At 42.1% G+C, this 27,615-nt stretch overlaps 1 protein-coding gene across 1 annotated transcript; it reads left to right on the top strand.

Moving 5' to 3' along the window:
• Nucleotides 1-11,216: 11,216 nt before the first annotated feature.
• On the top strand, nt 11,217-26,992 carry LOC126092005 (mucin-19-like). The gene is made up of 3 exons (XM_049907384.1): nt 11,217-11,301; nt 19,245-19,396; nt 26,029-26,992. The coding sequence occupies exons 2-3, from the start codon at nt 19,352-19,354 to the stop codon at nt 26,857-26,859; spliced, it is 876 nt and encodes a 291-aa protein (XP_049763341.1). The 5' UTR covers nt 11,217-11,301; nt 19,245-19,351; the 3' UTR covers nt 26,860-26,992.
• The last annotated feature ends 623 nt before the right edge of the window (nt 26,993-27,615 follow it).

Raw genomic sequence — 27,615 nt, 5'->3', positions numbered from 1 at the left:
AAACGAAGAGTGGAATGGTGATACCATATTTCATCTTGCATGCTGGAGGTGACCTGGCCACAGTCTGCGAAAAAAAGCTGGTGGGGTTTTCCAGCAACACTGACCTTGGTAATGACATGTTTGGCTGTGATGTTTGGGGACAGGTGTGTCATGGGACGAGCGACTTGTGCACAGTGCAGTGTAAACCTGTTCCCCTGCAGTTCGGACAAGATGACATCCTTGACGAGGTGACAGAGGAGAATATTTTTGGTATCGAAATGTTATTCAGCGAATGTGAACAAAACACAGTAAGATAGGAAGTAAATGGAAGGACGTATGCTTGGCAAATATGGAATCTTTGGGCTGCAGGAAAGGGTGAAGTTGAGTTTGCACCCGAGGGCTAGGATTTGGAGGACTGCAGTTTGCTATGATCTCATTTTCCTACTTGTAAGTACGTCGGCGTGTTTAAGTGTGTATCCGTCGCCTTTCCTTGTGTTGGTTTCGTGTGTTCCAGTAGTAAACTGGGAATGATTTCCCTGATTCACGTGCGGTCTCAGAATTGTTGTTGTACATTTTGACTGCTTATAAAAATACGAGGGCTTTTGGCTCGTTCTGTGAACATGTTTTATGCTTGTACATGTTGTTCGTTAGAGTCTCCATACTTATTTAGTTGACGTCGTGTTGTACTAAGGAACAATGGAGGAGTGTTTCTTGTCGCCGTCGTACTCGTCTCTCAGTGGCAGCTTTTACGTTTCTTTTGTATAGTCTTACACCAGGAATTACACTCACTTGGTAGAGCTTGAGTAACCTAAGGCTCACTTTATTATTATAGTGCATTCGATTTTAAATTATAGCAAGTGCTTGTTTAGTTTTGAACAGATTATGTCTCCACCTTGACTTCAGGCCCAGTTACGGCTAGTGCCTGTATTAGCAAACGTAGTTCATCGTAAGGGCCTGTTGACATAGTCGTAAGTGGCTCCTAGCTAATTAAGGTACTAACTGGGAGTTCATTAGTTTGAGTAAGCTTGGGTGTGGCTTACAGAGGCCGCTGTTGCCTGTTACGTGTTCTACTTTGGATTACTGACTGGGCAATTAGAGGTACGTTAAATATGTTACTGGATGACGGTGAATGCTCGTTTATGTCCATTCTGCGTGTGTGGTTTTCTTTTAATGTTCAAAATTTAATATGACTTGATTTCCATAATGATTTTCCAGTTTAATTTACTGCCAACACACACAGCGCCCAACAAAAAATATGAAGTCAGAACTTGCCCAGGTTTTCCGATTAAATGTTGCGCTAATGATTAAGTAATGTTTTCCTCTTTGCCGTTTTTTTTTTAAATGTCATCGCGTAGTGGTGTTGTGCCTTGCACTGTGACGTAGTCACTTACTCAGGTCTCTGATACAGAGCAAGTTAGTTCTGATTTCTCTGCATCTTGCTCCATCAGCAGCTGTTGGGGAAGAGTTCCATCATTATCACCGATGCCGCATCAGTACTGGCGATACGGGTCCTTCATTCCAGCACCAGGGTCAGTGAAGAGACATCGGTTATCTTCATGGGTGCCGTATCCTGTCAGCTGTTGATGCGCTGTAGAAGAAAGAAAAGAAATAAATAATAAGGAAAAACTAATTTTCCAATAAAAATGTCAGCCTTACACCAATCCTCTGCCATAAACACGCATCTGTCCACTCTCCATTTCCCACTTTCTCCGCACATATCTGCCCCAGCTGCTTTTAGAACTTCGTTAAGTTCACTTGTGTGTGAAATTTTAAATAGCAGCTGAACAACAGTTCCAGCATCAGCGTCATCCATACATGGAGAAACTATTAATTCAATGAATAATTTTATGTTTGATACATGGTGGAGATCTCATGTTTTACAATTTATTAGTTTCCATATCTACAACAGTTGCATGTACAATCCGTAAGATGTAGAATGGATCATTGTGTACTACGAAAAATTGGTGCTTAAGTGATTTTCCTTTATGTGACAAACGGTCAGATCTGACAAGTACTTTCGTCCCACACATAATTCATTTATATTTATTCGACAATGTTATAGTCTCTTTCTTTCTCCTGATATCGTTCTGATGGTAGTAAGAGCCAAGTCAACTACATCATGATGTTATAGCCATCGCTGTGAAGGCAAAGGGACTTTTTTTTCAGTTCTGTGGGCTGCTTGTTTTTCAGCACCAGACGTGCAGATAAGGACGTGGAATCATTAAGAGTTCATTTAGTTCACCCTGGAATATGTTTAAATATTTATCCCGTCTTTTGTTGGTGATAACAATACAGTCTGCAAAGCTTTTTTTCCAATTCCTTCATGATACGTTCTCAGAATGTGAAGCGCGATGCTAACATCAGATAAAAATTAGTTTAATTTTTCTACTTCATAAAGTGTCTAACCAATGATATGACCAAGAACTGAGGTTCATTATCTATAATTATTTTATAAACCTAGCAAAGTCCCTTTAAGAAACCTAGTTTAGGATTTAAATAATGTTGTTCGACGGGAAGAAACTTAGTGAAACCGTTGTATAAGTAGATGGAGTGATACATGTGCGCATCTTGTACACTCCTCTGATTGTCCCAGATGATAACCGATGGTTAAAAAGAGTGACACTTTCAGGCGAGAAAGACTGCCAAAGGCCCACCCGACGCTCCAAAACCTAATGATGACGGGAGAGGAAACGGAAGTCGAGTAATGTCGTTATTAGTCTTTTACCTACACATTTGGTGGCAACGTCAGATAAAAATTGGTTTAATCTGTCTACTTCATACAGTGCGTAGCCAATGACATGACCGAAAATTGAGGTTATTGCCTGAAATTAATTTATCAACCCGGACCAACTTCCTTTAAGAAATTTTTATGACCGGCTGCAGACATCGGCGTTTCGGTCTCCTTGCACAGCAAAAAATGAAGCAAATTTCCGCTACAAAAAGAAAAGAAAAAAAACGTGGTTGGTTTTTGGCATATGGCCTAGAATATCTACAGCTGCTGATTCTTTCAATTTAGCTGGAAAGCAGGATGTAATGGAGTTCAATGTGAAATGGCAAGTCGTTTTTCTTTCTGACGAAGTTTGCACTTCGCTAGAATACAACGAATTCTTTTCTCCATATTGCTGGAATAGCATGTATCATGTCATTTATTGAAATATTTCCCAGGACCGAATTGTGCATAACTAAGGTGTAAGCATCAAATAAGTTTATTAACCAAATTATCGAGTATGCGCACAACCCAAAGAATTTCGACATCTGAAGAGAATGTTGTTTCATCCTAAATAATAATGTCCAGTGCAGTATTTATGAGTATTTTGTCATGCCACTTCTCCTTCACCTCTTTCCATAAAGGACCCATATCCAGTTCCTTGGTAATGTGACTCAGTGATGAAGAAATCTAGTTTCCAAGTGTTACCTTTTGAATGTGCAAGAAACTAAAATTGTTTCCACGGCAGTCTTCCTCAGTTCCTCTAATTAGTCCAAAGATGCAAGTAACAGAGCATCTGCCACACTGTTTTCTGTTCCAGGAATATAAACAACAGTAAAATTTCTTGCAAATACAAAGCTCAACATTCTAAGCAATCAGGTGTTAACTTAGCAATCATTAAACATTACAATGCATGGTGATCAGTATACACTTTAGCCATACAAATAGTAACGGAATTTAGTGAAGGCTCAGACTATAGTCAGTCCTAACACTGAGTAATTTCTTTCAGACGCGACTCGCAAATGCTATACTTCTCTGAGTAATAATACCATGTTCCACCGTTTCTAAAAGTAAGTCTACTTAGATCCATTTTTGAACTGTCGGTGGCGCGTGATAAATCTGGGTGATATGAGACCGAAGTGGCAAGGACAGCCACTTTCAAACTTTGGAATTGGGCCTGAGCCCTGTCATCCCAGTGCCGCACTGTGTTCTGTCCTGTAAGTGAGCGTAATACAGATTCACATAAGTTCTTCAAATTAATGAAAAGACAATAAAAATTTATGAGGCCTCAAAGTCCTCTAATGTGAAGTTTAGTCATCAGAACTGGAATTCTCACAATGGATTTTATTCTTCCTAGGTCTGGTTGAATAACTCCAGTTGAAATAATATGACCAAGAAACTTAACTTTAGATTTGGTAAATTTTGATTTTTCGCGATTAACTGAAACGCCAATATCTGAAAATTCTTGTAGCAGTAAGTTTAATACGTGTTTGTGTTCACACCAAGAATCTTCCGCAATTAGTATATCATCAACATAAGATGTAATTTTTTCCCTTAAACGGTTAAAGAGAGTGGCGTTTAATCTCGAGGTGAAAGCATCAGATGAAATATTAAGATCAAATGGTAACTTACAAAACTGGAAACATATTCAAAACGTAGAAAGGCTGCTTATTTTCTACAAGCAAGATGCAGTTCAGATTTCAAAAAGCTGAAGAGAAAGTTACAAAAATATAGCATCTGTATCGCATGAAATTTTTATAATAGCTCGTTTAAGGTTTGTGGCCAATCTGTTTCTGGGAAAATAATAGTACTGGTTTGTCTCGAATCGCGCCTTAACCTTATGGATCCATTTTTTTGTTAAAAATATGAGGGGGGCTATTGTATGAACTTAACATCTGGTTCAGTAATTCCTTGAGCTAACATCGGTTGTATTTCTTATTTTACCTTGTCTCACTATACAAGAGGAATAGCAAAGCTTTGTGTGTTCCTTTACACTGAATTTCTACAGAAATTTTTTATATTTCCTGGCGTGTTAGTAAAAACTTTGGAGTGGTGAAGCAGAATTTTAAATAAATCTTGTTTATCTGCCTCAGAGGAAGCCTCAACTTTATCCATCAACATATCATTCATTTTAATAAGGTTCTTTACATTACGAAATTTACAACAAAACGACTGGCGTGAAGTTTGCGATTTGACTGGAGAAGGTAACTTTGAACATTTCATGTCCTCTTCGTTTGGAATCTGATCTTTAAATTCTCCCAGTTTTTCCTGTGCACCGTTCAAGTTTGTATTCACTTAAGCAGCCAACACCTGAACTAATTTCTGCAGTAAGCAGGGAGACCACTAAAAATTTTGCCGAAAACTCATGTCCTTGACATACGAAATGTAAATGAGTTAGATTCCTCACATAAGCACTCTTTTCTGTAACCGCTCCTTTTACATTTGTTTACTGTAGTGGTGCTGTTGAACAGACTGCTGCATTCTCACACCTGCTAAATACCTGTCGCTAATAACAGAAATAGGATTTGCAGAATCTAAAACAGCAGATACCGAAACCTTTCCAACCGAAATGGTAATGGTAGGATGAGCTTAAGTCTTTTGCCTAGTGCCATTGTCCTCTAATGTCTTCCAGATGTGCGGTATTTATTCTGTTGGTTGAAATGTTTTCTGTCTCGGCAAACGTATCGTTTGCTGGCTGCGCCTTATGCCACAGTTACGAGGGCCGTCTCGTATTATTACAAGGATGTGGTGATCCGAATTCGAGAGTTTCGGCATTCCACTCTGGGCTAAACCTCGTTTGCTTTCCCTAGTTCTGATTAGATCTTTCGTCGTAATTATTAAGATTAAAATGATATTCATTTCTTTAGATTCTTTGGTTCTGCGGGCTGCGTTCTCTGTTTCTGCCTCGGTAACTATCTCTGGCTCCGGATTACCAATTGTTTGTTCGGTAAGGCTGGTTTCTCACAGCGGGTCTGTTATCTCCCCATTTATTGTTAAATTGACCCGCTGAATACCAGTTACGTGACTTATCATTTTGTGGGTGGTAGTTCTGCCCAGGTCGGTGTGGCCGTGCGGTTCTAGGCGCTTCAGTCTGGAACCACGTGACCGCTACGGTCGCAGGCTCGAATCCTGCCTCGGGCATGGATGCGTGTAATGTCCTTAGGTTAGTTAGGTTTAAGCAGTTTTAAGTTCTAGGGGACTGATGACCACAGATGTTAGGTCCCATAGTGCTCAGAGCCAAGTTGTGCCCACATTTATTGTTGCTGTTATTGCACGATGATTGTTCATCAATGTCGAATTCAAGCTCATGTAACAGACCTCGAAATGACGAAAGATAATTGATATGTAGGCGTTTCGTTGAACAATGAACTAATCTTTTTTTTATAGAATGAACAAACAATTCTGAGGGCATCATGAATGCTATTTCCTAATCCTTCTCAAAATATAAGTAAGTACCCATATTGTGGGTAGACATTTGATACAAAACATGCTTGGTCTGCCCCAGGCATCTCCCTAGCGGTACTTGTTTCAATCATGCCCTGCCACCCCTCTTCTGTGCCGTATACTTTCTGCTTGTAAATCACCTCACTTCAGAGCTGGTAGAAACTGGAAGACTTCTGGCTACCAATGCTTTGTGTCTGACCACTGCCGCTACTGCTACTACTACGACTAGTACTACTACTACTGCTACTAGTACTACCAACACCACAACTCTTACTGCTACAGGGAATAATAATAATAATAATAATAATAGGGTCTACAGCAATGTAGTAGCCATTACGTAGTTACTACTGTGTTGTGCAGTCAATTAGTTCGTTATTATGTTGCGAAGTGAAGACTGAAGAAATTTCTATTCATTGTGGAAACTACCTACAACTCAGATAAGGTATTTTCAAGAGATATTTAAGCATATGATATGTATATGTCTCAATTTTACTGATATAATGTTCATACTTTCATTTCATGCCTATCTCATTGTGTCATGTGTTATGGCGTAAAGTCAAAGCGCCGCCACGCCAGTCGGGAACGTAAGAAAAGAGACGACTGTGACAAGCAGTCAGCCAATAACACGCTGACCGACCCCTCTCCAGGACGACCAGGATGACAATGCGAATGCAGCGGCCTCTATGTGAAGAGGACACAAGCGCCGCGTCCGACTGGTTGCGGCCCAGTTGAGGAGCAGCTTCAAGAATAAGCACTTGTACAGCAACGACTTAGAGAAGCTTGTTTATTTCGTAGGTCGCCCTTTGCTTGCGACACATCCGTGTAATTAACAAAATTAAGTATTGTAATCTTTACCTTTTGTAATAAAATCGATTAATATAATTTGTCTGAATGTTGTCTAGCGATCCGAGAAAGCAGGTTTCCTAGACATCCCACATTTGACGTTTAGGCTGGATTTAACATTTGGCGACGAGAAGGTGAACGGATCCAACAGTGGCAACACAGGACCTGACTGCCACAGTTTTTCGTGGGCGTTTGTACTTTGCTGGCGCCTTAATTCTACTTTGCCTTTTCGTTGCAGATGTGTGTTTACTTGCTTTACCAGTATCTCTTACAGTATTTCTGCTTATCAGTGTCTTCAGGTGGGCATTGCGGAAATTTTCTTTGCTGGTGCGCTTGTTTTTTTGTTTTCATTGTCTGTTTATTGCATTTGCGTAATCGAAAATGAGCAACCCACCTCTCCCAGCTGCTGCTCAGGCGCCTCATCTGAAATCATTAGATGCAACGCACCTAACACAGGTGTTTGTTTCAGACCCATAAATATCAGTGATACTAAACATGGTACAGCAGCTACTCGTCAATGGAACTACCAATACAGTGCAGCAGGCAACAACTGTAGCTCCAGAAGCCATACCGCCTTTTCCCCAATTTAACGACAAAGACGAGGAATGGTTTGAGTGGTTGCAACAGTTTTAAGCCCACCTAATTGCTCACAATGTACCAGGTAGTGTGAAACTACATTACTTTTTGTCAAAGGTAGGAAGCGCAGTGTTTCGCCTCATTCATAAATTGTTCACTGTTTGGCAGTGCTTCCGCACCAGCCATTTACCAACGGTATTTAGAACAGCTGACGTTATTTGGAACATCTGACTGCTCAATTACCAAACTGTTCAAACTATTTGGACGATATTGTCGTAGCAGGTCGTACAACTGTAGAACACATTGCAAATTTGCGTGCTTTCTTTCGTGTGTTACCTGATGCAGGATTAAAGTGTAGACTGGATAAGGGTGAATTTTTTAAAAATCTGAGTTGCAGTATCTTGGTCATGTCATAACAGTCAAGGTGTACATGCTCTTCAGTCACATTTGTTGGCCATACGTGATCTGCCAGTGTCTCACAATGTCACGGAATTGCAGTCAATATAAGGGAAAATGAACTGTTATATTCGGCTCATACTGAATGTTGCACAAATCGTAGCTTCATCGCATCGCTTGCGTCTCAAGAACGTCCTCTTTGTTTGGACAGATGAGTGCCAAGAAGGTTTTCAAAGACTTAAAGATGCATTGCTCAGTGATCGACGTTTGGTGCACTTTGATCGCGACCAACTAGTAGTGATGCAAGTTACCGGTTCCTCTTACGGAATCGGTGCAGTGCTTTCGCACAGATTTGGTGATAAAGGCAGACTTACTGTTTTCGCATCAAAAGTATTGTCCGAAGCTCAGTGTAACTATTCACAAATAGAGAAAGAGGCATTGGCTATGGTGTATGGTGTCACCAAATTTCATAACTTTTTTTTTGGCAGAAAATTCTACTCAGTAACGGATCACAAGCCATTGCAATCTGTTTCATACGATGCAGCCGATTCCTGTACGAACTGGCAAAAAATTGGAAAGATGGTCTTTGTTGTTGTCTCAATACCAGTATGGGATTGTATATCGTCCGACAGCTCAACATGGCAATGCGGACGAACTTTCCCGTTTTACGTGAGCGATCACCTTTACCATTTCAGATTCGAGCACGCTCCCAAATATCGACTTATCACACACTCCGAAGTAGCATCGCTTCCCACACACTTCATTTTCTCGCAGCATTTCCTGTATTCCTGAAAGATGTTAGGACACTATAGTGCATCCGCACTAAAGATATCATACCAAGCAAGCTTATAGATATACTACGCACATGTGGGATCTAATCTGCCAGATATGTTAGACAGAACAGAAACAAACGTACTTTTAATATTTTTATGTGATAGAGCTCCAATAAATATCAACCTCGCTCGGAATATTTATGCTTACTTCCCCTGTATCCAAAAAAGCTTTGGTGTCTGTTGTGTAAGCTTGACTGCCATTATGTCTTCGGTTTGGATGCACGACAGGGTCCCAGCATCTTATGGGAACACAGGAAACGTTGCGAGCAAATGAGGTAAATAGACAGGGCCGATACTTTGAGTGTACCATAAGTTGAGAATTTGGGTCGGATGGAGAGTGTGCTCACAACCGATTTATCAAAATAACAGTGGTGTCTGTTTTGTTGGACACGTCGGGCAGAACTGGCATATATAGATGGTGACTATTTTTAAAAATAATTTAATTTTATGACCGAAACGTGACAGATCCCTTTCGTTTTTACTTCTCATAAAATTACATTTTACCCCATAGTGAGTAATTAGTCCCGGTAATATTACTGTATTCGAAATAAAGTGCAGGACTCAAGAAGTCGGATCGTTCAAATTTTTACGCATAATAATGTTGTATTTGTTGTGGTGTTGTGTCATCTGTAATCAGTAAGCTGACAAAAATGCATGACACAAATCACGATGAGTTTGATAGTCTCAAGCTGCTTCACCCTCGAGATAGCTGCACATAAATTCTAATTTATTACCATTTGGTCACGTTAGCGGAAGAGAATTATCAAATTGCTGTAGTCACTTCTTTAGGTTTATCTTGTTACCAACACTTTGGAATATTTTAAACTTCCTAACATTGAGAAAATGTTTGTAATGAAGCCCATCATTCTTATGGGTGCACGAATTTTCTCTCACACCGCAAGTTGCATCCCAGCTATCTTGTCCCCGAGAAGCGTTATGTTCTTGAGTAAGTTCTCCCACATGCAATGAGTGTGCGTGCTCATCAGAATTTCCAAAATGAAAACTGTCATTCCCACTATCATAACCATCCCGAACGATTTTATTTTCCAAGTGAGGGAACTGTTCATGAATTTGCTTAACCCCCTGCTTTTGTTGCAAATTAATGTTCATTTCACCTTGTTTGAAATGTGTCAACGATTGAAATCCTTCAGTATCAATAAACTGGACTGGATGAGAGTCAGAATTTTTGTCAGAATTGGTGAGCAGTTGTGTCATACTTGCAGTCACTCCTTCTGTTTGTTTTGTAACTGTATTAAATGTTAATGAATCTTTAGTGGATGGGTTCCAGACTGTAATTTAAATGCTTCTAATTCTCGTTTACATGTATTATACTGACTCCCTTGTCCTTTCAGCAATGAAGTTTCAACACTATCTACACTGCTAGAAAGAAATTAGTACTCCCTTTTAGAGCTTCCCAGTTCACTCTAGATTTATTGTTGCAACACTGAATATGGAGTACATGAAAAGTTTAATTTTACAGATTAATATCGCAAGGGGATCTGAGGTACCAGGTATCTCCCCATACTGAAACACTCATAATATTACATGGTGTAGCCTCCAGAGGCAGCAATGCAGGCCCTGGTTCCGCCATCCACTCGATCGTTCAGATGGGATACGTTATGACGCGCCAGATCGACCTGTTCATGTAGTTCTGTAAGGGTTATTGATTGACGAATCACATGCGTCTCTTCTTATCCCATTATATTGCACACATACTCGATTGGAGATGCCCTGAGATTGTGCTCGCCAGGGAGGTTGCCGCACGTCTTGAAGAGCAAGTTGAGTCTCACAGCCAATGAGTGGGCGTGCATTATCTTGTTGGAATAACACACAACCTTCCTATTGCAAGAACGACAAAAGAATGAGTCTAAAAACATTCTGCACGTACTGAGTGGTGGTTCCCTCCAGAAACACCAAAGGTGAACGAGAGATGCAGCTCATCACGACCCAGATCATAAGGCACGGGATAGGGCCGTGTGCATTGGACGATTGTACTCTACGAGACAATACCCACTGTGCCATTTCTCTGGCGCGTTGCGTATCCGGCACTATCGAGAGCGACTTGTATTTCTGTTTCCGTTTGGTTCGGCCTTGCAGGCGCTGAGGCGGCTGCTGGCCTCTGGAGCGTTTTCCGCGGGGGACCGCACGCGCTCGGCTCGGCAGTTGGATTCGCACCGAGCTGGTGGTATTTTGCCTTCCGCCCCGGCACGGAGGTGTGGTCTCGTTGTTGCCGGGCCTCGTTGATTTGGCCGTTGGGCGGCGTGGCGTGTTGGTGACGTGCTGTAGGGGACAACTGAAGGATCCCCGCACGCCATCTCTCGATGTACTCCGCCTCTGAAAAGGGTGCCACGATGTCGCTTGGGTTCCCGCTCCCGCGAGTTGTAAGGGCTGCAGGGCAGGCTTTCTGTGTGTTTGCTCTGTCCGGTGTGCGTGGCGGGGTTCGTTTCACCTTACTTCAGCTGTTTTTTATATTTCCTGCGTGCTTCCGTTTTGGACGGAGTCTAGGTGTCGAGTTTTCTGCTGGTGTGTACCCGGTCGTCGCCCCCGTTTTCCCGCCCGGGGAGCAGCCGTATCTGTTGGTGGGAGTTATTTGGTACTGCGTGCTGCGTGTTTTGCGTGGACCCGGTGTGCTCACGCGCCCTGATTCTGAGTTGAAATTACTGTGGTCAGGCTGGCTCGGTTGCTGGACTGTGTGTTATTGGTTTTCTGGCTTTCTGGGGACTGCGCGCGCGCCTGTTCTGTTTTGTGATGTGGCAGCAGTCTGATAATTTTATGTGTGGTTGTTAAGTTGCTAGCAATTGCTTTTAGCCTTGTGCTTACTTATTTTTATTTAAATTTCTGCGCATTGTCATTTGTCTGTTCTTTTACCTTTATTTATTTGTAGTGTCAATTAAGCCTAAGACGATGTCCAAGCTGCTACCAATTGATCTTAGCCTCGTTTGTACTTAATCCTATTTAAATTCTTGGGCATTACCCTTTGCTTGTTCTTTTACTCTTATTTATTTGTTGTGCCAGTTAGCCCTAAGATGATGTCAGACCTTGGTATCTGTCAACCTTATTTTGACTACTAGCGCTCAGGTGCAATATTGCCGGGCCTATCCCGGATTCGTCATTAACTGAGATCGTTTTATACTGTATTTTTAGTATTAGGTTTGGCAAGTGCACTTGCTTATGTATTTATTATGTCCCCCCCCCCCCTTCTTCCTCATTCGTGTAAACTGATTTTGGTAAGACTGCTAGGTGGCCTGTGTTCTTTTATTACCTATGTAAGTTTGCCCGCTGCCGCAGTCGTGACATGTTTTGACCGGAAAGCGGCTCATGTTGGCTAGAGTTTGAATGTGGTCTGCGCTGTTGATGTTGGGCTTTGCCGTACATATATTTATTATTTGAGCTAGTCATGTACGTGTTGTTGTGTTAAGGGTTTTAGGGCATTTTTAATTGAGATACCTTTTGGAAATTTTATCACTTTTTTAAAGAAGGTATAGGAAGGAGTGACTTCGACTGAAAATTTAATTGTAAATTATACATTTGTGCTTCACATTATAAAATTTAACTGTATTAGGTGAAAGTATGTAGTTTAATGCACAATGATTATTTGTTAATGTATCAAATTGTAAACAGCTTTGAAGTTTCTCTGTTCACCTGTGGCATGTAACATTTTTATTACCTCGTATTGTAAGCAGCTTGATTCGTTTGTGTCACTGTAATTTGTAAGCCACAGTGTAATTTATTACAATTAATTAATTGTTTTGGGGAAATAAACCTTGAATTGTATGTCCCCTTTTCATTAACCGAATCCCATCCAAATCGTCCGCTCACCCACCTGGTCTACGACGTACGAGCGTACGACCGTCCCTTGCCTACAGGTAGAATCTGCTATCAGCACTGAAGATCACAACGCGCTATTCTATCTTCCAAGTGATCCTCTTACGGCACCAGTCGGGTTTGTCACGTCGATACTGTGGCTTGAGTGGAAGATGGGCTGGAGGTGTACATACCCGTAGTGCCACTGCTAATAACCAGTTCACAACGGCTGATATGTATGGGCTGACAAACCTTCGTATCAGCGCTGCGGTAGCTGTATGATCTGCCACTGCTGTCCTTACAGTACGACGATACTGATGGGCATCTGTACTCGTCTACGAATGAGAGAATGTTCACGTGACTACTGACAAAACCGCTGCTGTACAATTGACAGCATGTCCAACATGCTTTTCAGTTCACCGAAAAGACAATGCTGCCAATCGGAAGGCCACAATTTCACTCCCTTCAAACTCGTTCAGTTGGCTGTAGGGAGCACGAGAGCATTCCGTGCATGGTTGCGTCCTTGCTTCACGCGTTTGCTCCACACTGAACCTTCTGGCTGTGAGCATTCCTTATTAAATGCACATCCCTTATCTCCCATGTGGTATACGCCGTCATCGGACAAAAATCGACGTCTTCTTTCGAGATGGACTAATTTCTTTTCGTGCAATGTATATGTTCATATCTGGACTGTACTCTGCTTATCTCGGATTTGAGTTCTTCACACATTTTCTGCTAATCTGCACTGACATTTCATCAAAGTTGCCAAAATATAATCCGTGAATTTTTTGTTGTTCACTTATAGACACCTAGTGCTATTCTCTTCTAAGCTTTTAGCAATATTCTCTTCCTGTATTTTGATATTTTCTTCCTATGTTTTACTACTTTTTTTTATCTCCGTGAGCTCTTTATTACATTCCTTCAATATGTTGTTTATCGCTTTCCTTCATTTCTTTGCCCAACTCCGTCAGATTAGTTAACATAATATCCATATCCCCAAGTGGATGATTACTAACTAAAGAGGAAGAGGTTACATCAGTCTATATAAATTACAAAGGGTCCTTCGTGCCAACGTCTGCATTACTACTGAAAAATGGAGAAGCTATGTCAGTTTGCACTGAAGCCTCAACCACTGAACTCGAATGTTGTGACACTTCACGTCCTACAGAATTCCAGTATGGAATCTGTATTGTATTCTCATGTTCATCTCTAAGTATTAAAAGGTGACTACCATAGTCACTCCTACTTCACTTGAACTACTAATCTGAGAAGGTCTTTGTTCAGTCATCTTTTGTACATTTAATAACTCATTGGCAGCAGCTTCCCCTAGCCCTCTATCACCTGATTTGGATCTAGTGGTTCTTGTTATTTTACTTCCGATAGACGCCACAATGAGTGACACTCACAAATATCCTAACACAAGCAGTGAATAATTACTGTACACAAAGAATTGCTGAAACGACAAGCAACTCCACAACAGATCTAAGAGTCAATAATAGTACAGGAAAATGCTAGCAATGCTCATGTCCCAAAACATAAACATGCAAGAGAATATGCAAATGTATTGTATAGACTGCCACCAACACAGAAACGAATATTCAGTGTAACATCGACCACGAATCACTGCCTAACTATATATTACTATAGGCCAACAGTAACGTTCAGCGGAACCAAACAAAGTTAAAAGACAATAAATTCTCTAAAACATCAAGTAAGCTAAAACCTTTTATACTATGCTGTTACATAATATTTCTTTCTCAATTACAACGCTGTGCGGTACGGAAACTATTCTGTTATTGGTAACACATGAAATATAAATTAACAAATCAAGGCGTGTAAATAGTCTTTCGTTGTAAATGCATTTGCAGAGCATGACTTTTCATCGAACTGATGAATCAGAAACTACCGATAAGATTGTATCGTGAGCAGGAACGTTGACAGATGAAGCTAATCTGCTGCTACTTGGAAACTATGAGTGACAAAATCTCTTACTTAAGAATGTTGCTTATTATCATTACTATGTTTATTAAAGGAAAAAATCACAACACCAAAAAATAATTGATCTAGACGTATGAAATTTCGGAAATATATTTGCCGTATTTAAGTTATTAACATTGCGACGTAACAGATTAATGTAAGTGAAAGATGTTGTTGTTGTTGTGGTCTTGAGTCCTGAGACTGGTTTGATGCAGCTCTCCATGCTACCCTATCCTGTGCAAGTTTCTTCATCTCCCAGTACTTACTGCAACCCACATCCTTCTGAATCTGCTTAGTGTATTCATCTCTTGGTCTCCCTCTACGATTTTTACCCTCCACGCTACCCTCCAATGCTAAATTTGTGATCCCTTGATGCCTCAGAACATGTCCTACTAACCGGTCCCTTCTTTTTGGCAAGTTGTGCCATATACTCCTCTTCTCCCCAATTCTATTCAATATTTCATCATTAGTTATGTGATCTACCCATCTAATCTTCAGCATTCTTCTGTAGCACCACATTTGGAAAGCTTCTACTCTCTTCTTGTCCAAACTATTTATCGTCCACGATTCACTTCCATACATGGCTACACTCCGTACAAATACTTTCAGAAACGACTTCCTCACACTTAAATCTATACTCGATGTTAACAAATTTCTCTTCCTCAGAAACGCTTTCCTTGCCATTGCCAGTCTACATTTTATATCTTCTCTACTTCGACCATCATCAGTTATTTTGTTCCCCAAATAACAAAACTCCTTTACTACTTTAAGTGTCTCATTTCTTAATCTAATTCCCTCAGCATCACCAGACTTAATTCGACTACATTCCATTATCCTCGTTTTGCTTTTGTTGATGTTCATCTTATATCCACCTTTCAAGACACTGTCCATTCCGTTCAACTGCTCTTCCAAGCCCTTTGCTGTCTCTGATAGAATTACAATGTCATCGGCAAACCTCAAAGTTTTTATTTCTCCTCCATGGATTTTAATAACTACTCCGAATTTTTCTTTTTTTTCCTTTACTGTTTGCTCAATATACAGATTGAATAACATCGGGGAGAGGCTACAACCCTGTCTCACTCCCTTCCCAACCACAGCTTCCCTTTCATGCCCCTCGACTCTTATAACTGCCATCTGGTTTCTGTACAAATTGTAAATAGCATTTCGCTCCCTGTATTTTACCCCTGCCACCTTTAGAATTTGAAAGAGAGTATTCCAGTCAACATTGTCAAAAGCTTTCTCTAAGTCTACAAATGCAAGAAACGTAGGTTTGCCTTTCCTTAATCTATTTTCTAAGATAAGTCGTAAGGTCAGTATTGCCTCACGTGTTCCAACATTTCTACGGAATCCAAACTGATCTTCCCCGAGGTCGAATTCTACTAGTTTTTCCATCGTCTGTAAAGAATTCGCGTTAGTATTTTGCAGCTGGGACTTATTAAACTGATAGTTCGGTAATTTTCACATCTGTCAGCACCTGCTTTCTTTGGGATTGGAATTATTATATTCTTCTTGAAGTCTGAGGGTGAAAGATAAGCCATTGCAAATGTGAAATGCTGGTATATTAATAATCAGTGTAACGGCCGGAATGGCGAATGTAAGCATGCAAACGTGCATGTATTGTGTTGTACAGGTGCCAGATGTCAGTTTGTGGGATGGAGTTCCATGCCTGTTGCACTTGGTCGCTCAATACAGACACGGTGGAAGATGGCTGTGGATGACGCTGGAGTTACCGTCCGATGATGATGCCCCACATGTGCTCAATTGGAAACAGATCTGATCATCGAGCCCGCCAAGACAAGAACACAATCTTTAGAGCACGATTGGTTACAACGGCGGTACGAGGGCGAGCTTTTACCTGTTGGAACTCACCCCCTGGAATGCTGTTGATTCATTGCAGAACAACAGGCCCAATCACCATACTAACGTGCAAGTTTTCAGTCAGAGTGCGTGGGATATCCACGCGTGTACTTCTGCTGTCATATGAAATCGCACCCTAGATCATGTTAATAGGTGTAAGTCCAGTGTGTCTAGCACGCATACGGGTTAGTTTCAGGCCCTTAATTGGCCTCTTTCTAATCAACACATCACTGGCATCGAGACAGAATCAGCTTCCACCATAAAACACAACAGACTTCCACCTGCCCTCCAATGAGCTTTTGTCTGACACCACAGAAGTCGCATATGGCTGCTGACTGGGGTCAGCAGAATGCATGCTACACGGTACCTGGCACAGAGCTGTCCTTGAAGTAATCGATTGGTAGCTGTTCACTGTGTCACTGTGGTGCCAACTGCTGCTCAAATTATTCCTGCAGACGCAGTACGATGCGCCAGAGCCATACGCCGAACACGGTAGCGCCATGTGACCATCCGGAGCGTGGTCTTCTTGCCACCGTACATTCTCGTTACCATAGCTGTTAATAATCACATACAGTGGCTGCATTCCTTTCAAGTGTTACTGTACTATTGCAGAAGAAATATCCAGCTTATCGTAGATCTATTACACGTCCTTGTTGAAACTCGGTGAGGTGATGATAATGCTGTCTTTGTCGCCTTAAAGGCATTCTTGACTAAGATCAACTAAACACGCCCAGACTCAAAGGTAGCTGTCACAACCGTTACAGCTTGTATTTAAAGCAAACTTGATTTATATCCTTATACTGAGGCTACTAACTCCGCTCTTATGTGATTGGCGCGACATCGTTTGCCGGCCGGGATGGTCGAGCGGTTCTAGGCGCTACAGTCTGGACCCGCGCGACCGCTACGGTCGCAGGTTCGAATCCTGCCTCGGGCACGGATGTGTATGATGTCCTCAGGTTAGTTAGGTTTAAGTAGTTCTAAGTTCTAGGGGACTGATGACCTCAGATGTTAAGTCCCATATTGCTTAGAGCCATTTGAACCATTTGACATCATCTTTCAGATGTATAAACATGCCTACCAACTTTCGTTTATGTCGCAGAACCTCTTCTTGGTATTGTGATTTTTCTCCCGTCACTATAGTTTGTACACTTTAGCAGTAGTATGAACTTTTCTTTTACGGTTTTTGTTACCATTAGGCTACTATATAGTTTGTACACACTAGCAATAGGATGAACTTTTATGTTTCTACAAGAATACACTGTCTTAGTATATTATTCGCTATGTGGAAACAAATGCTCTAAATTCCGATTACGAAGTCGCCATGTTCTCTGATCTAGAACAGCCTTTTTTACCGTATTTCTGAACACGAACATTATCTGCGTAAATTACTGTCGTTGTGTGTGATTCCAGTTCCTCTTAACTGATTCTATCTGTAACTGAAACTGGAAACAAAGTGTGACTATCAACAGTAAACAGAATGTATTCCTCATCAAACAATCGCAACACAAGCAGTGCCCTCTTATCAGACGAATATACTGAATTATATGAAACTTCTGCAAATGAATACAGTTTCCAAGTTCCAACTGACGAATTTTGTTTAGGCACTACAGTTGTTTGTCACTTACAACGGATGAATCTCTTCAGCACTGTATTGTTTTCCTGCAAGAATATGAAGTGCTGAGCTGCATGTACCTGAAATAAATCACTGTGCGAGTAATTAGCTTATCATTTGTTTTAGACTGCTTTGCCAAATGAGAATTGTGTTGTTATCTTTCCAAAAACACAGCTATTTTTCCACACAATTGTGCAAGGCGAGGCAGTGCAGTAGTATTACAACTCGCATTCAAGCTGTAAGAATAAATTTATTCAAATATTAGCAAATAAATGTAAAGTTTATTTTAAATTGAAGTGGTATTGGTACCTCTTAGAGAACACAAAATTGAAACAAATTAACATGAAGCCATAACTTCTTTGTGGCATTGTCGTACAAAATGTGGAGTGTTTCAGACAAACGGTAGTTAAGCTACAAATTCACTTTTTTCTTTTCTTATGACAAACTTTGAATTAAAAATGGAGCGTTAGAGATAGTAATGAAGATTACGAACACACGACCGATGATAGGACCGATACTTTGCCTTGGTCCAAAATATAGATACTGTTGCACAAAATAGAATTTTTACGCTACAATAATTACACGGTTAGCGCTTACAGCAATTAAGAACTATATTCATGCTACCTTTTTCGAAATGTTTCCTCTCTCTATGATATCTTCTGAAAGTCGTTATCTATTTTCAGTCACTCCAAGGAGCATTTCAGATTGAATTCATTCTCTATTCAGCACGTCCGCCATCAAATCTACTCACTAACCTGCCACACAACACACAATCTCTGCCTTCGAGTTCCTTTCTGTTTACTACTAATATATCCTCTGGTAGCCTTAGAGTAACATATGTTCAGGCATCCGAAGACTCTCAAAGTGGCACAGATTTTGAACAAAACCGCCATCTCTCATGATATACAACTTTTGTTGTATTTATAAACACAGCCATAATATGTAGCTAATGTGGAAGGTGAATATGTACTTTAATTTTCTTGGCTTAATATGCAGTGCCTTGCAACTACATGCTTTATCTTACGTGTGATGTTCATCTGGGTTGATACAGCTGTTGTAGAGTGACACAAGTGGGGAAAGTATGCAGCAGACAATTGTCATTGAGTCTGCATTTCCGCCACCCCGAAATACACTTGGCCGGATGAGGTGACGCCAGTTACGTCACTGGACGCGGCCTGACGCACTCGCTGTGTGCTGATTGTGCCTATTATTACAGATTTTCTGCACCTGTGTCAACGCGCAGGGCACTCCGTGGCTTATAAGACCGCCGACCACCTCTTGGTAGCCACCTCAAGTCCCCACAGAACGCCTGAAGCCTCCGCCATGAACGCCGCAGCGGTTCTCCTGTTATTCTGCGCCTTGTCGTCGGTGAGTCTCCGATGAATTTTAGGTCTACTTTTACGTTGTACATATATCTGTTGGCACAGCTTCTTTTACGTAACATATTTTCCATTACCCCTTTACGTTATCATCCATTGCTGAAAGAGCACTCTCTCTCTCTCTCTCCCTCTCTCTCACTCACTCTCTCTCTCTCTCTCTCCCTGCACATAGTCCGTCATAATTTACATGTAGGCCACAGCTGACGTCCTGCCTTCGATTACTACCACGGGCCCAATTGAAGTCCAAACGAATGTCCTCCATATCATAACACTTCACCAACCAGACTGCGCTCGTGGGGCTGTGCATATTTGATCAGTCATTTGCCTGGATGATGGCGTATTCGGACACAACCCTTGATCTAATATAACAGAAACGTAATTCATCCAATCAGATGACACGATTCGAATATTCAACGGGTTAGTTTCGATGATTCTGTGCCTAATGCTATCGTAATTAATATTGGTGCATGTACGGATCGTGTGCTGCGTAGCCCCATATTCTTCAACGCATACGATGTGCCCCGAAACACTTGTGCCTCCAGCTACTTTGTCTTCTGATCTGCCACAGATTACCACCTGCCCTACTTTACTGAGCAGGAAATCTCCGACATTCTTAGACGTTCAACACCATCTCGTGTGTTCACAGTTCTTCGAACAGTTTCCGTAGATTCTCACGACAGGGAGTTGTGGCGGTTCGTATCCAGCCAGCCGGAAGACGACGAAAAAATACTAATACATGTCAGCGTTTAATATTTTGAATTAGTTTGTTCATCAACTTGCATATTTCACAAGGCAAGGTTCCATAATCAGGTAAGTATAAATCACGGTTCCCCCGATACATGTAAATTTTTGTCAAAGTTAAAAATTTATTAACATACATTATAGCTCTGTTCCGTCATTTGAGACATTGGTAAGTACAGCTAACATAACAGCGCGCGTGAGGAAAATTTCTATACTGACAAGTACTCATTTTGGTAGAGCGTTACAAGTAGTAATGAAGATTCTGCACATACGACGGACAGGACCGATAGTTTGCTTTGGATCCAAAACGCAGATAGTATTGAACAAAATGGAGTCTTTAACCTACAATAATTACATAGCTAGCAGTTGCAGAAATTAAGAAGTATATTCATGCTACGTTTTTCGAAATGTGTTCTGTCTCTATCATATCATCTCAAAGTCGTACGCTATTCTCAGTCATACCAGAGAACATCTCATTCTCTATCCAGTGCGTCCGCCGTCAAAGGTACTCCTTTATCTGCCACGCAACACACAATCTCTTCAACAGACTTATATTTTAATGGAAACATTAACACATTGATGAACTTGTGCGTCGAGAAATAATGTCAACATTTATCGACTGTATTAGCATGAACTACATGTATTATAAACGGGTTGAGAAATGAACTAAATGAGCTACGTCAAGATACATGTAGGCACTTGTAAAAATGCATTGATTTTGACAAAAAGTTACAGCCACTGTGGAACCATAGCTTTAAATATCAATATGCACAGGATTTACCAGCCAAAAGTGACACTGGTGAAAGTGTACCGATAACAGAAGCAGAAAGCTTTCAGTAAATATGAGTTCACGAATGAGAAGTATGCGAGATAATTTCATATTGGTGAGTACGAAGCGCGACTGACTTCAGTATGAAATACTGAGTTGGTATAGATCTATTTGATACGTAAACTTTTCGATTAAATTCTTAACTTATTGTCGAATTTTAGTCATGACCCATCGTAGAGGAGGATGGCATGATGGTCCCAGGCATATTTTTTTGCTGGTGTAACACGACATCTACAGCCAATGTTTTTCAAGATGGATATACCATAGCTTAGGCCTCTGAGATCACTTCAGTCCTCTGGATTATTGTGTCTGGCTTTATCCCAAATGTTCAAATGTGTGTGAATTCCTAAGGGACCAAACTGCTGAGATGATCGTTCCCTAGACTTACACACTACTTGAACTAACTTACGCTAAGAACATGTGCCGCGCAATCCTTGACATGTCGCCTCAAAAACTGTTCAAATGTGTGTGAAATCTTATTGGACTTAACTGCTAAGGTCATTAGTCCCTAAGCTTACACACTACTTAACCTAAATTATCCTAAGGACAAACACACACACCCATGCCCGAGGGAAGACTCGAACCATGCCGCGATCATCCGCACAATCCATGACTACAGCGCCTCGGACCGCTCTGCTAGTTCCGCGCGGCGTGTGGCCCCAAACCGCGCGGTGCTTCATCTCAGATGCCAAGTGTACAGCGCTTCCGACGATACTATTGGAGAACTGGAGCAGCCAATTGTACATTCTTGTCAAGATTTACGAGACAAATCCGGGGTTACATGAAAGAATCCGTACCTCCCTCCGCAGACGAGTGTAGTACTGGACCCGAACGTGTCGACAACTTGTGGATCACCTCTGTTAACAGGTACGAGTGTACACTGTGTATGTTAGGTGCTACGGTGGTGTAGCATTTCTTGGTAAGGTAGGCCGTGACTTAAATTTACGCCCAATTAGGTGGAGACCTAAGTTAAAGGTTAACATTTCAAATACATTTTTCCTAACTAGGATAATATTTTGTATTGAAGTCAGCGATGGCTCGTAACCACATACTCAAAAACATCTCGCAAACAAGTCGTTTGCAGACCTATTTTTTACCGGAACGAATTTGCTGGTATTATTCTAAACTTTCACCTGTGTCAATTTCAGCTATTAATTATGATATATCGTGTAATCAACACGACATTATGACATGTTAGTTTCTTCTTATCCCCGTTTTATGACGCATTACCTTGTACATAATATACTACCAGCGGTAACTGTGATCAAGTGCACACCATGTCTGAATTATTCTTCTTCTATACCTATATCTTTTTCTCCACTTTGTATGCTACTATATTATTTTCAGGGTTTTTACTGCTCTTCAGTATGTAAAGCTAGCGGTTATCTTACTTTCATTTAACTGTTCCATATGCATCCTAAGTATTTTACTTTTAAAAAGTTAAAATAGTGATAGCGAGCAAAAAATACTATTGTAGTACATACAGTACCAAGTTGACGCCGGCCGGAGTGGCCGAGCGGTTCTAGGCGCTACAGTCTCGAACCGCGCGACCGCTACGGTCGCAGGTTCGAATCCTGCCTCGGGCATGGATGTGTGTTATGTCCTTTGGTTACTTAGGTTTAAGTAGTTCTAAGTTCTAGAGGACTGCTGACCTCAGAAGTTAAGCCCATAGTGCTCAGAGCCATTTGAACCATTTGAACGAAGTTGACGAAATAACACATTATTCTGTGAAAAACTGTATAATATACTGGGTGAACCAGAACACCAACCGAAAAGCTTTCGTAGGTTGTTCAGGGACAGTTTCCGATTATTTTAGTATGAGAGGCATGCGGTCTCCGATGACTCGTTATAGAGTAATTATATTTCGTTTGATTTCTCGCCCCTTGTATTGTTAATGCATTGAAAATAACTGCATACCAGTGCAAATGTCGAGGGTATGCACTGTGGTAATAAACTTGTTCTGTTCACACATGTTACATACTGTTGACAACAGTACGGCTTATCTTACCCTCGGTGGTGAACCTTGTATTCAGTACTACTCGGTCCCGCCTCGGGTTTGTTTTTGTGCAAATTGTAGTTGTGCGTTGACAGTGATACATGTTAATTTGGATAGGTTTACTGCTGAAGAATTGGCCAATATGCATCGCGCCCTTGGGTCCACTGAATGCAGAGCAAAAGCGACACAAGGCTACGCTGTGCCCTGCTGTTCCCACGGCGACGGAAACCACAAAACAATAGTTTTTCGTGTGTACATGGCGCCCGCGAATGGCCGGATCCTTTCATATTACTAGGTATTGCTGATTGTGTTACATGGTTTTTCAAGAAACATAGACAGTTCTGGTAACAAAGAGAATAAACCATAACTGCATTAATATCCTGTAACCAGCCACCGGAGGTCATAGGCCCCTACCGAAACATTCAGAAAATTCTCTCGGGAACCACAGAAATTTTGCGAGTGGTGTTTTCGTTCACCATAATGATCATGTGACATTACTGACACAAAAAAGCCGATAGTGTCACAGAAAACAGAATAATCATAAGAAAAACAGTGAATATAGTACATAAAGCGCTGGGACGGTTGTAGGTAAGAGGGCAGCACTAACGAATTGTGGTTGCGTAACGCGGAAATTTCGTCTACTTTTTCTTTGCAAACACAGAAATTAATAAGAGTTAGAATATTCAAAAGGTAGAAGGTTTGAAACTTGAATAATGGCAACTATTTATTTACAACTTAGACAAAACAGATACATGTTTCAAAGTTTTACTGTCCTTCAAAGTATTTGCCAGCGTTGTGCATAGCCCGTTGCTCGTGATGTGAAAGCTGTAAAATACCCTAGTGGAGCAGTGTATTGCCCGATCAATCACTGCAACACTTCTGAAGCGAATTTGTCTTTCATTCCTCTGGTTGCAGGCTGCGTTCCAAAAATGAATAGCTTAGAGAAAGAAACGGCGACATTTTCTACAGGACCCATCAATGTTTCGATGAACCCTCTGCCTGGTACTTAATTGTGAACTGTAGAATAATCATTTAGATATAGATAATTTTGCAGGACAATGCTTGAATATACCGGGTGACCAAAAGTCAGTATAAATTTGAAAACTTAATAAACCACGGAATAATGTAGATAGAGAGATAAAAATTGACACACATGCTTGGAATGACATGGGGTTTTATTAGAACAAAAAAAAACAAAAAAAAACAAAGTTCACAAAATGTCCGACAGATGGCGCTGGACAGCAAAACGTCAGTGACTGCGCATGACAATAGTGCATAAAAGGAGCTGTAATGAGAGAGAGAGAATCAGATGCGCCAGCAGTCGCAGCATGTTGACGTTACCTGAGAAGGCGCTTTTAGTGAAGCTGTATTATCAGAATGGGGAATGTGCTAGTTCAGCGATACAATCCTATCGCCATAGGAAGGGGATTCGAACGGGTAAAGGTCCGTTGGCAAATGCAGCTGTGGTGAGAATGATTTCGAAGTTCGAAGCCACGGGTTGCTTAGACGACAGACCCCGTAGTGGCCGACCGAGCACAAGGCGTAATGCTGCTAAGACAGTTCAGGAAGAAATGGAGACTGTAGCTGGTTCGTCTATGCACGGGGAAATCAGCGCTTGTGCAGTCGCACGTCGCACCGGCATTCCATACACTACTGTTTGGTTGGCACTGAGGCGTACCCTCCGATGCTATCCGTACAAAATCCACCGACATCATGAACTGTTACCTGACGATTTAGTGAAGCGGAGGGCATTTGCGGTGTGGGCGTTTCAAGAGATGGCGGAAGATGACGATTGTTGAGTAACGTGTTGTGGACCGACGAAGTTCATTTCACGCTCAGAGGGTCTGTCAACGCCCACAACTGCAGAATTTGGGCTAACGAATATCCTAGAACTGTCATGGAAACTCCACTGCACGACGAGAAAGTCACGGTATGGGTTGGATTTACCACATCTACCGTTATCGGGCGTTTTTTCTTCGAGGAAATGCTACCGTGATGGGTCACAGGTACGCCGATATGTTACAGAATCGCATCATCCCCAGCCTGGCTGATAAACATCTGCTGGAACGTACGATGTTTATGCAGGATGGCGCTCCACCCCATATTGCTAGACGCGTGAAAGATCTCTTGCGCGCGTCGTTTGGTGATGATCGTGTGCTCAGCCGCCACTTTCGTCATACTTGGCCTCCCAGGTCCCCACACCTCAGTCCGTGCGATTATTGGCTTTCGGGTCACCTGAAGTCGCAAGTGTATCGTGATCGACCGACATCTCTAGGGATGCTGAAAGACAACATCCGACGCCAGTGCCTCACCATAACTCCGGACATGCTTTACAGTGCTGTTCACAACATTATTCCTCGACTACAGCTATTGTTGAGGAATGATGGTGGACACATTGAGCATTTCCTGTAAAGAACATCATCTTTGCTTTGTCTTACTTTATTATGCTAATTAATGCTATTCTGATCAGATGAAGCGCCATCTGTCCGACATTTTTTGAACTTTTGTATGTTTTTGGTTCTAATAAAACCCCATGTCATTCCAAGCATGTGCGTCAATTTGTACCTCTCTATCTACATTATTCCGCGATTTATTCAGTTTTCAAATTTATACTGACTTTTTGATCACCTGGTATTTGGTGCAAATTATGACTGGTTTTTTTCATCTATGAAGTTGGGAAGAGCTTTTCCACCCATCACATTCTCCAGACTTCATCCATAGTAACTCAAATCCTAAACTGAAAACAGTACTTCATGCCATTCGCTTTAGAACTGTTACAGAGATTCGTCGGGCAACACTCCACTCCACTCGACGTACAACACACTGGCGCTGCTAACGGTATCGTAGGATTCCACATTGCTGACAGTGGGTTATACACAATGCTGCTGACTACTTTGAAGGACACTAAAACTTTGAAACATGTATCTGGTATAAACTGTATATAATTGCTCGACGCCATTACCGTTCCAACCCTTGTAATTGTAACATATTTTTATTTCTTCCAGTTTCAATGTGCTCTAGTTTCGTTCCGACATTTGCACACTTCTCTCTGCAGGTTGTGGACTCGCGATCTGTCAGCGACAAGCCTAAGCGGACCCTCTTCTTCCCCTTCACCGGTGTGGTGAACACGGTGGTGGGCGGCGCCCTCACCGCCGGGAACGTCCTCGGACACGACATCATCGGCGCCGCGGAGGACGTCGCAGAGGTTGGGATCGACGTCTTCGAGCAGCTCGCCGAGCAGCTGCTGCACGCCAACTCTGTCGAGTCGACGCTGATGAAGTGCCTGGCAGGCCTGGGCAAGGTGGGGGCGCAGGCCGCGGAGCAGGTGGCCGACCAGGTGGTGGACGCCATGGTGGACGCGATCGCCGCAGCGCTGATGCAGGGCTCCAGCAGCTCGGCCGCGCTGGGCCAGGGCGCGGGCAGCGTGCTGAGCGGCCTCTCTGGGGAGGTGGCCCAGTGCCTGGCCGACGCCCTGCTGGGCATTCTGGGAAACCTGGACGGCGTGCTGGGCGACGCCCTGGGGTCAGTGACTGGCAGCGTGGGCGGCATCCTCTCCGGCGTCACCGGCAACTCCAACGTGACTGGCACCGTACAGGACGCCCTGAATAACCTGGCGAACGGTTCGTCGGTGGCAGGTGTCGTGCCTGGAGTAACTGGCACCGGTACTGGCATTGTGTCTGGAGTAACCAGCAAGGGGACCGGGGTCGTGTCCGATGTTACAGGTGGTCTGACGTCGGGCCTCACCGGAAGCTCGGGCTCGTCCAACATCGTTAGTAACGTAGTGTCTGGCGCCACTGGAACCGGTGGAGGTCTCCTATCTGGCAAAACTGGGAGTTCAAAGTCAGGTGGCTCTGCACTCGGTGGACTACTGGGAAAACGCAAATGAACTTTGACACGATGCAGCCTGCAGACATACTTTTCCACATCTGTTCACCCAATGAGTTCCAACTAAAATTCAAATCTGTGAGTCTGTACCACGTTAAGGCACTTTTAATCGAATAAATCTTAATTGAAATCTTTTCTATTATTTAATATATGTATTGTACATGCAGTCCCAGACAATAGTGGAATGGAGTACATAGATACGAAGACAGCAAGCTTAATTTCAGATACTGTGGTTGCGCTCAAAAATGATATAAGTGCTTATGCCGGAGTGGAAAGTGGTCCAACCAGACTGGCTGTAGGAGAGACATAATAGCCCTTTGTCGGTGGACAGGTGGAATGCGATTTTGCTGGTGGGGTCTCTGGGCATCGCTGTTGACTCCCTAGAGAGAGAGAGTGAAATGTCCAGCTAGCCTTGCGTGTCAGAAACTGAGCCAGCTAATCACAACCCTGTATACAAATTGTGTATGTCCTCTTTAATAAAATCTACACCTTCCTCTCCACAGGTATGGCACAACAACCTTAGTGATATATTTTGTCAGTAAGGACTACAGGTTGAAAATGACAGCAGAAGCTTTATTTACGCGTTTGGACTTTTTGAGTCATCTGACTTCTGCAACCTTGACTTTTTTTGTCAATGAAAAAATAAAAAATAACTAGTTCTTAAATTCACGACATATCGTACAGGTAAACGGAGTGATTCTCCCACCAAGTCATCTGGAGAAATTAATTTCTTTTTCACCCACTTTTCAGTCGCTTT

Source organism: Schistocerca cancellata, chromosome 1 (genome assembly GCF_023864275.1).
Source record: "Schistocerca cancellata isolate TAMUIC-IGC-003103 chromosome 1, iqSchCanc2.1, whole genome shotgun sequence".
NCBI classification, from domain to species: domain Eukaryota; kingdom Metazoa; phylum Arthropoda; class Insecta; order Orthoptera; family Acrididae; genus Schistocerca; species Schistocerca cancellata.
Note: the sequence above shows the minus strand (reverse complement) of the source record. Positions and strands in the feature narration are given on the sequence as shown.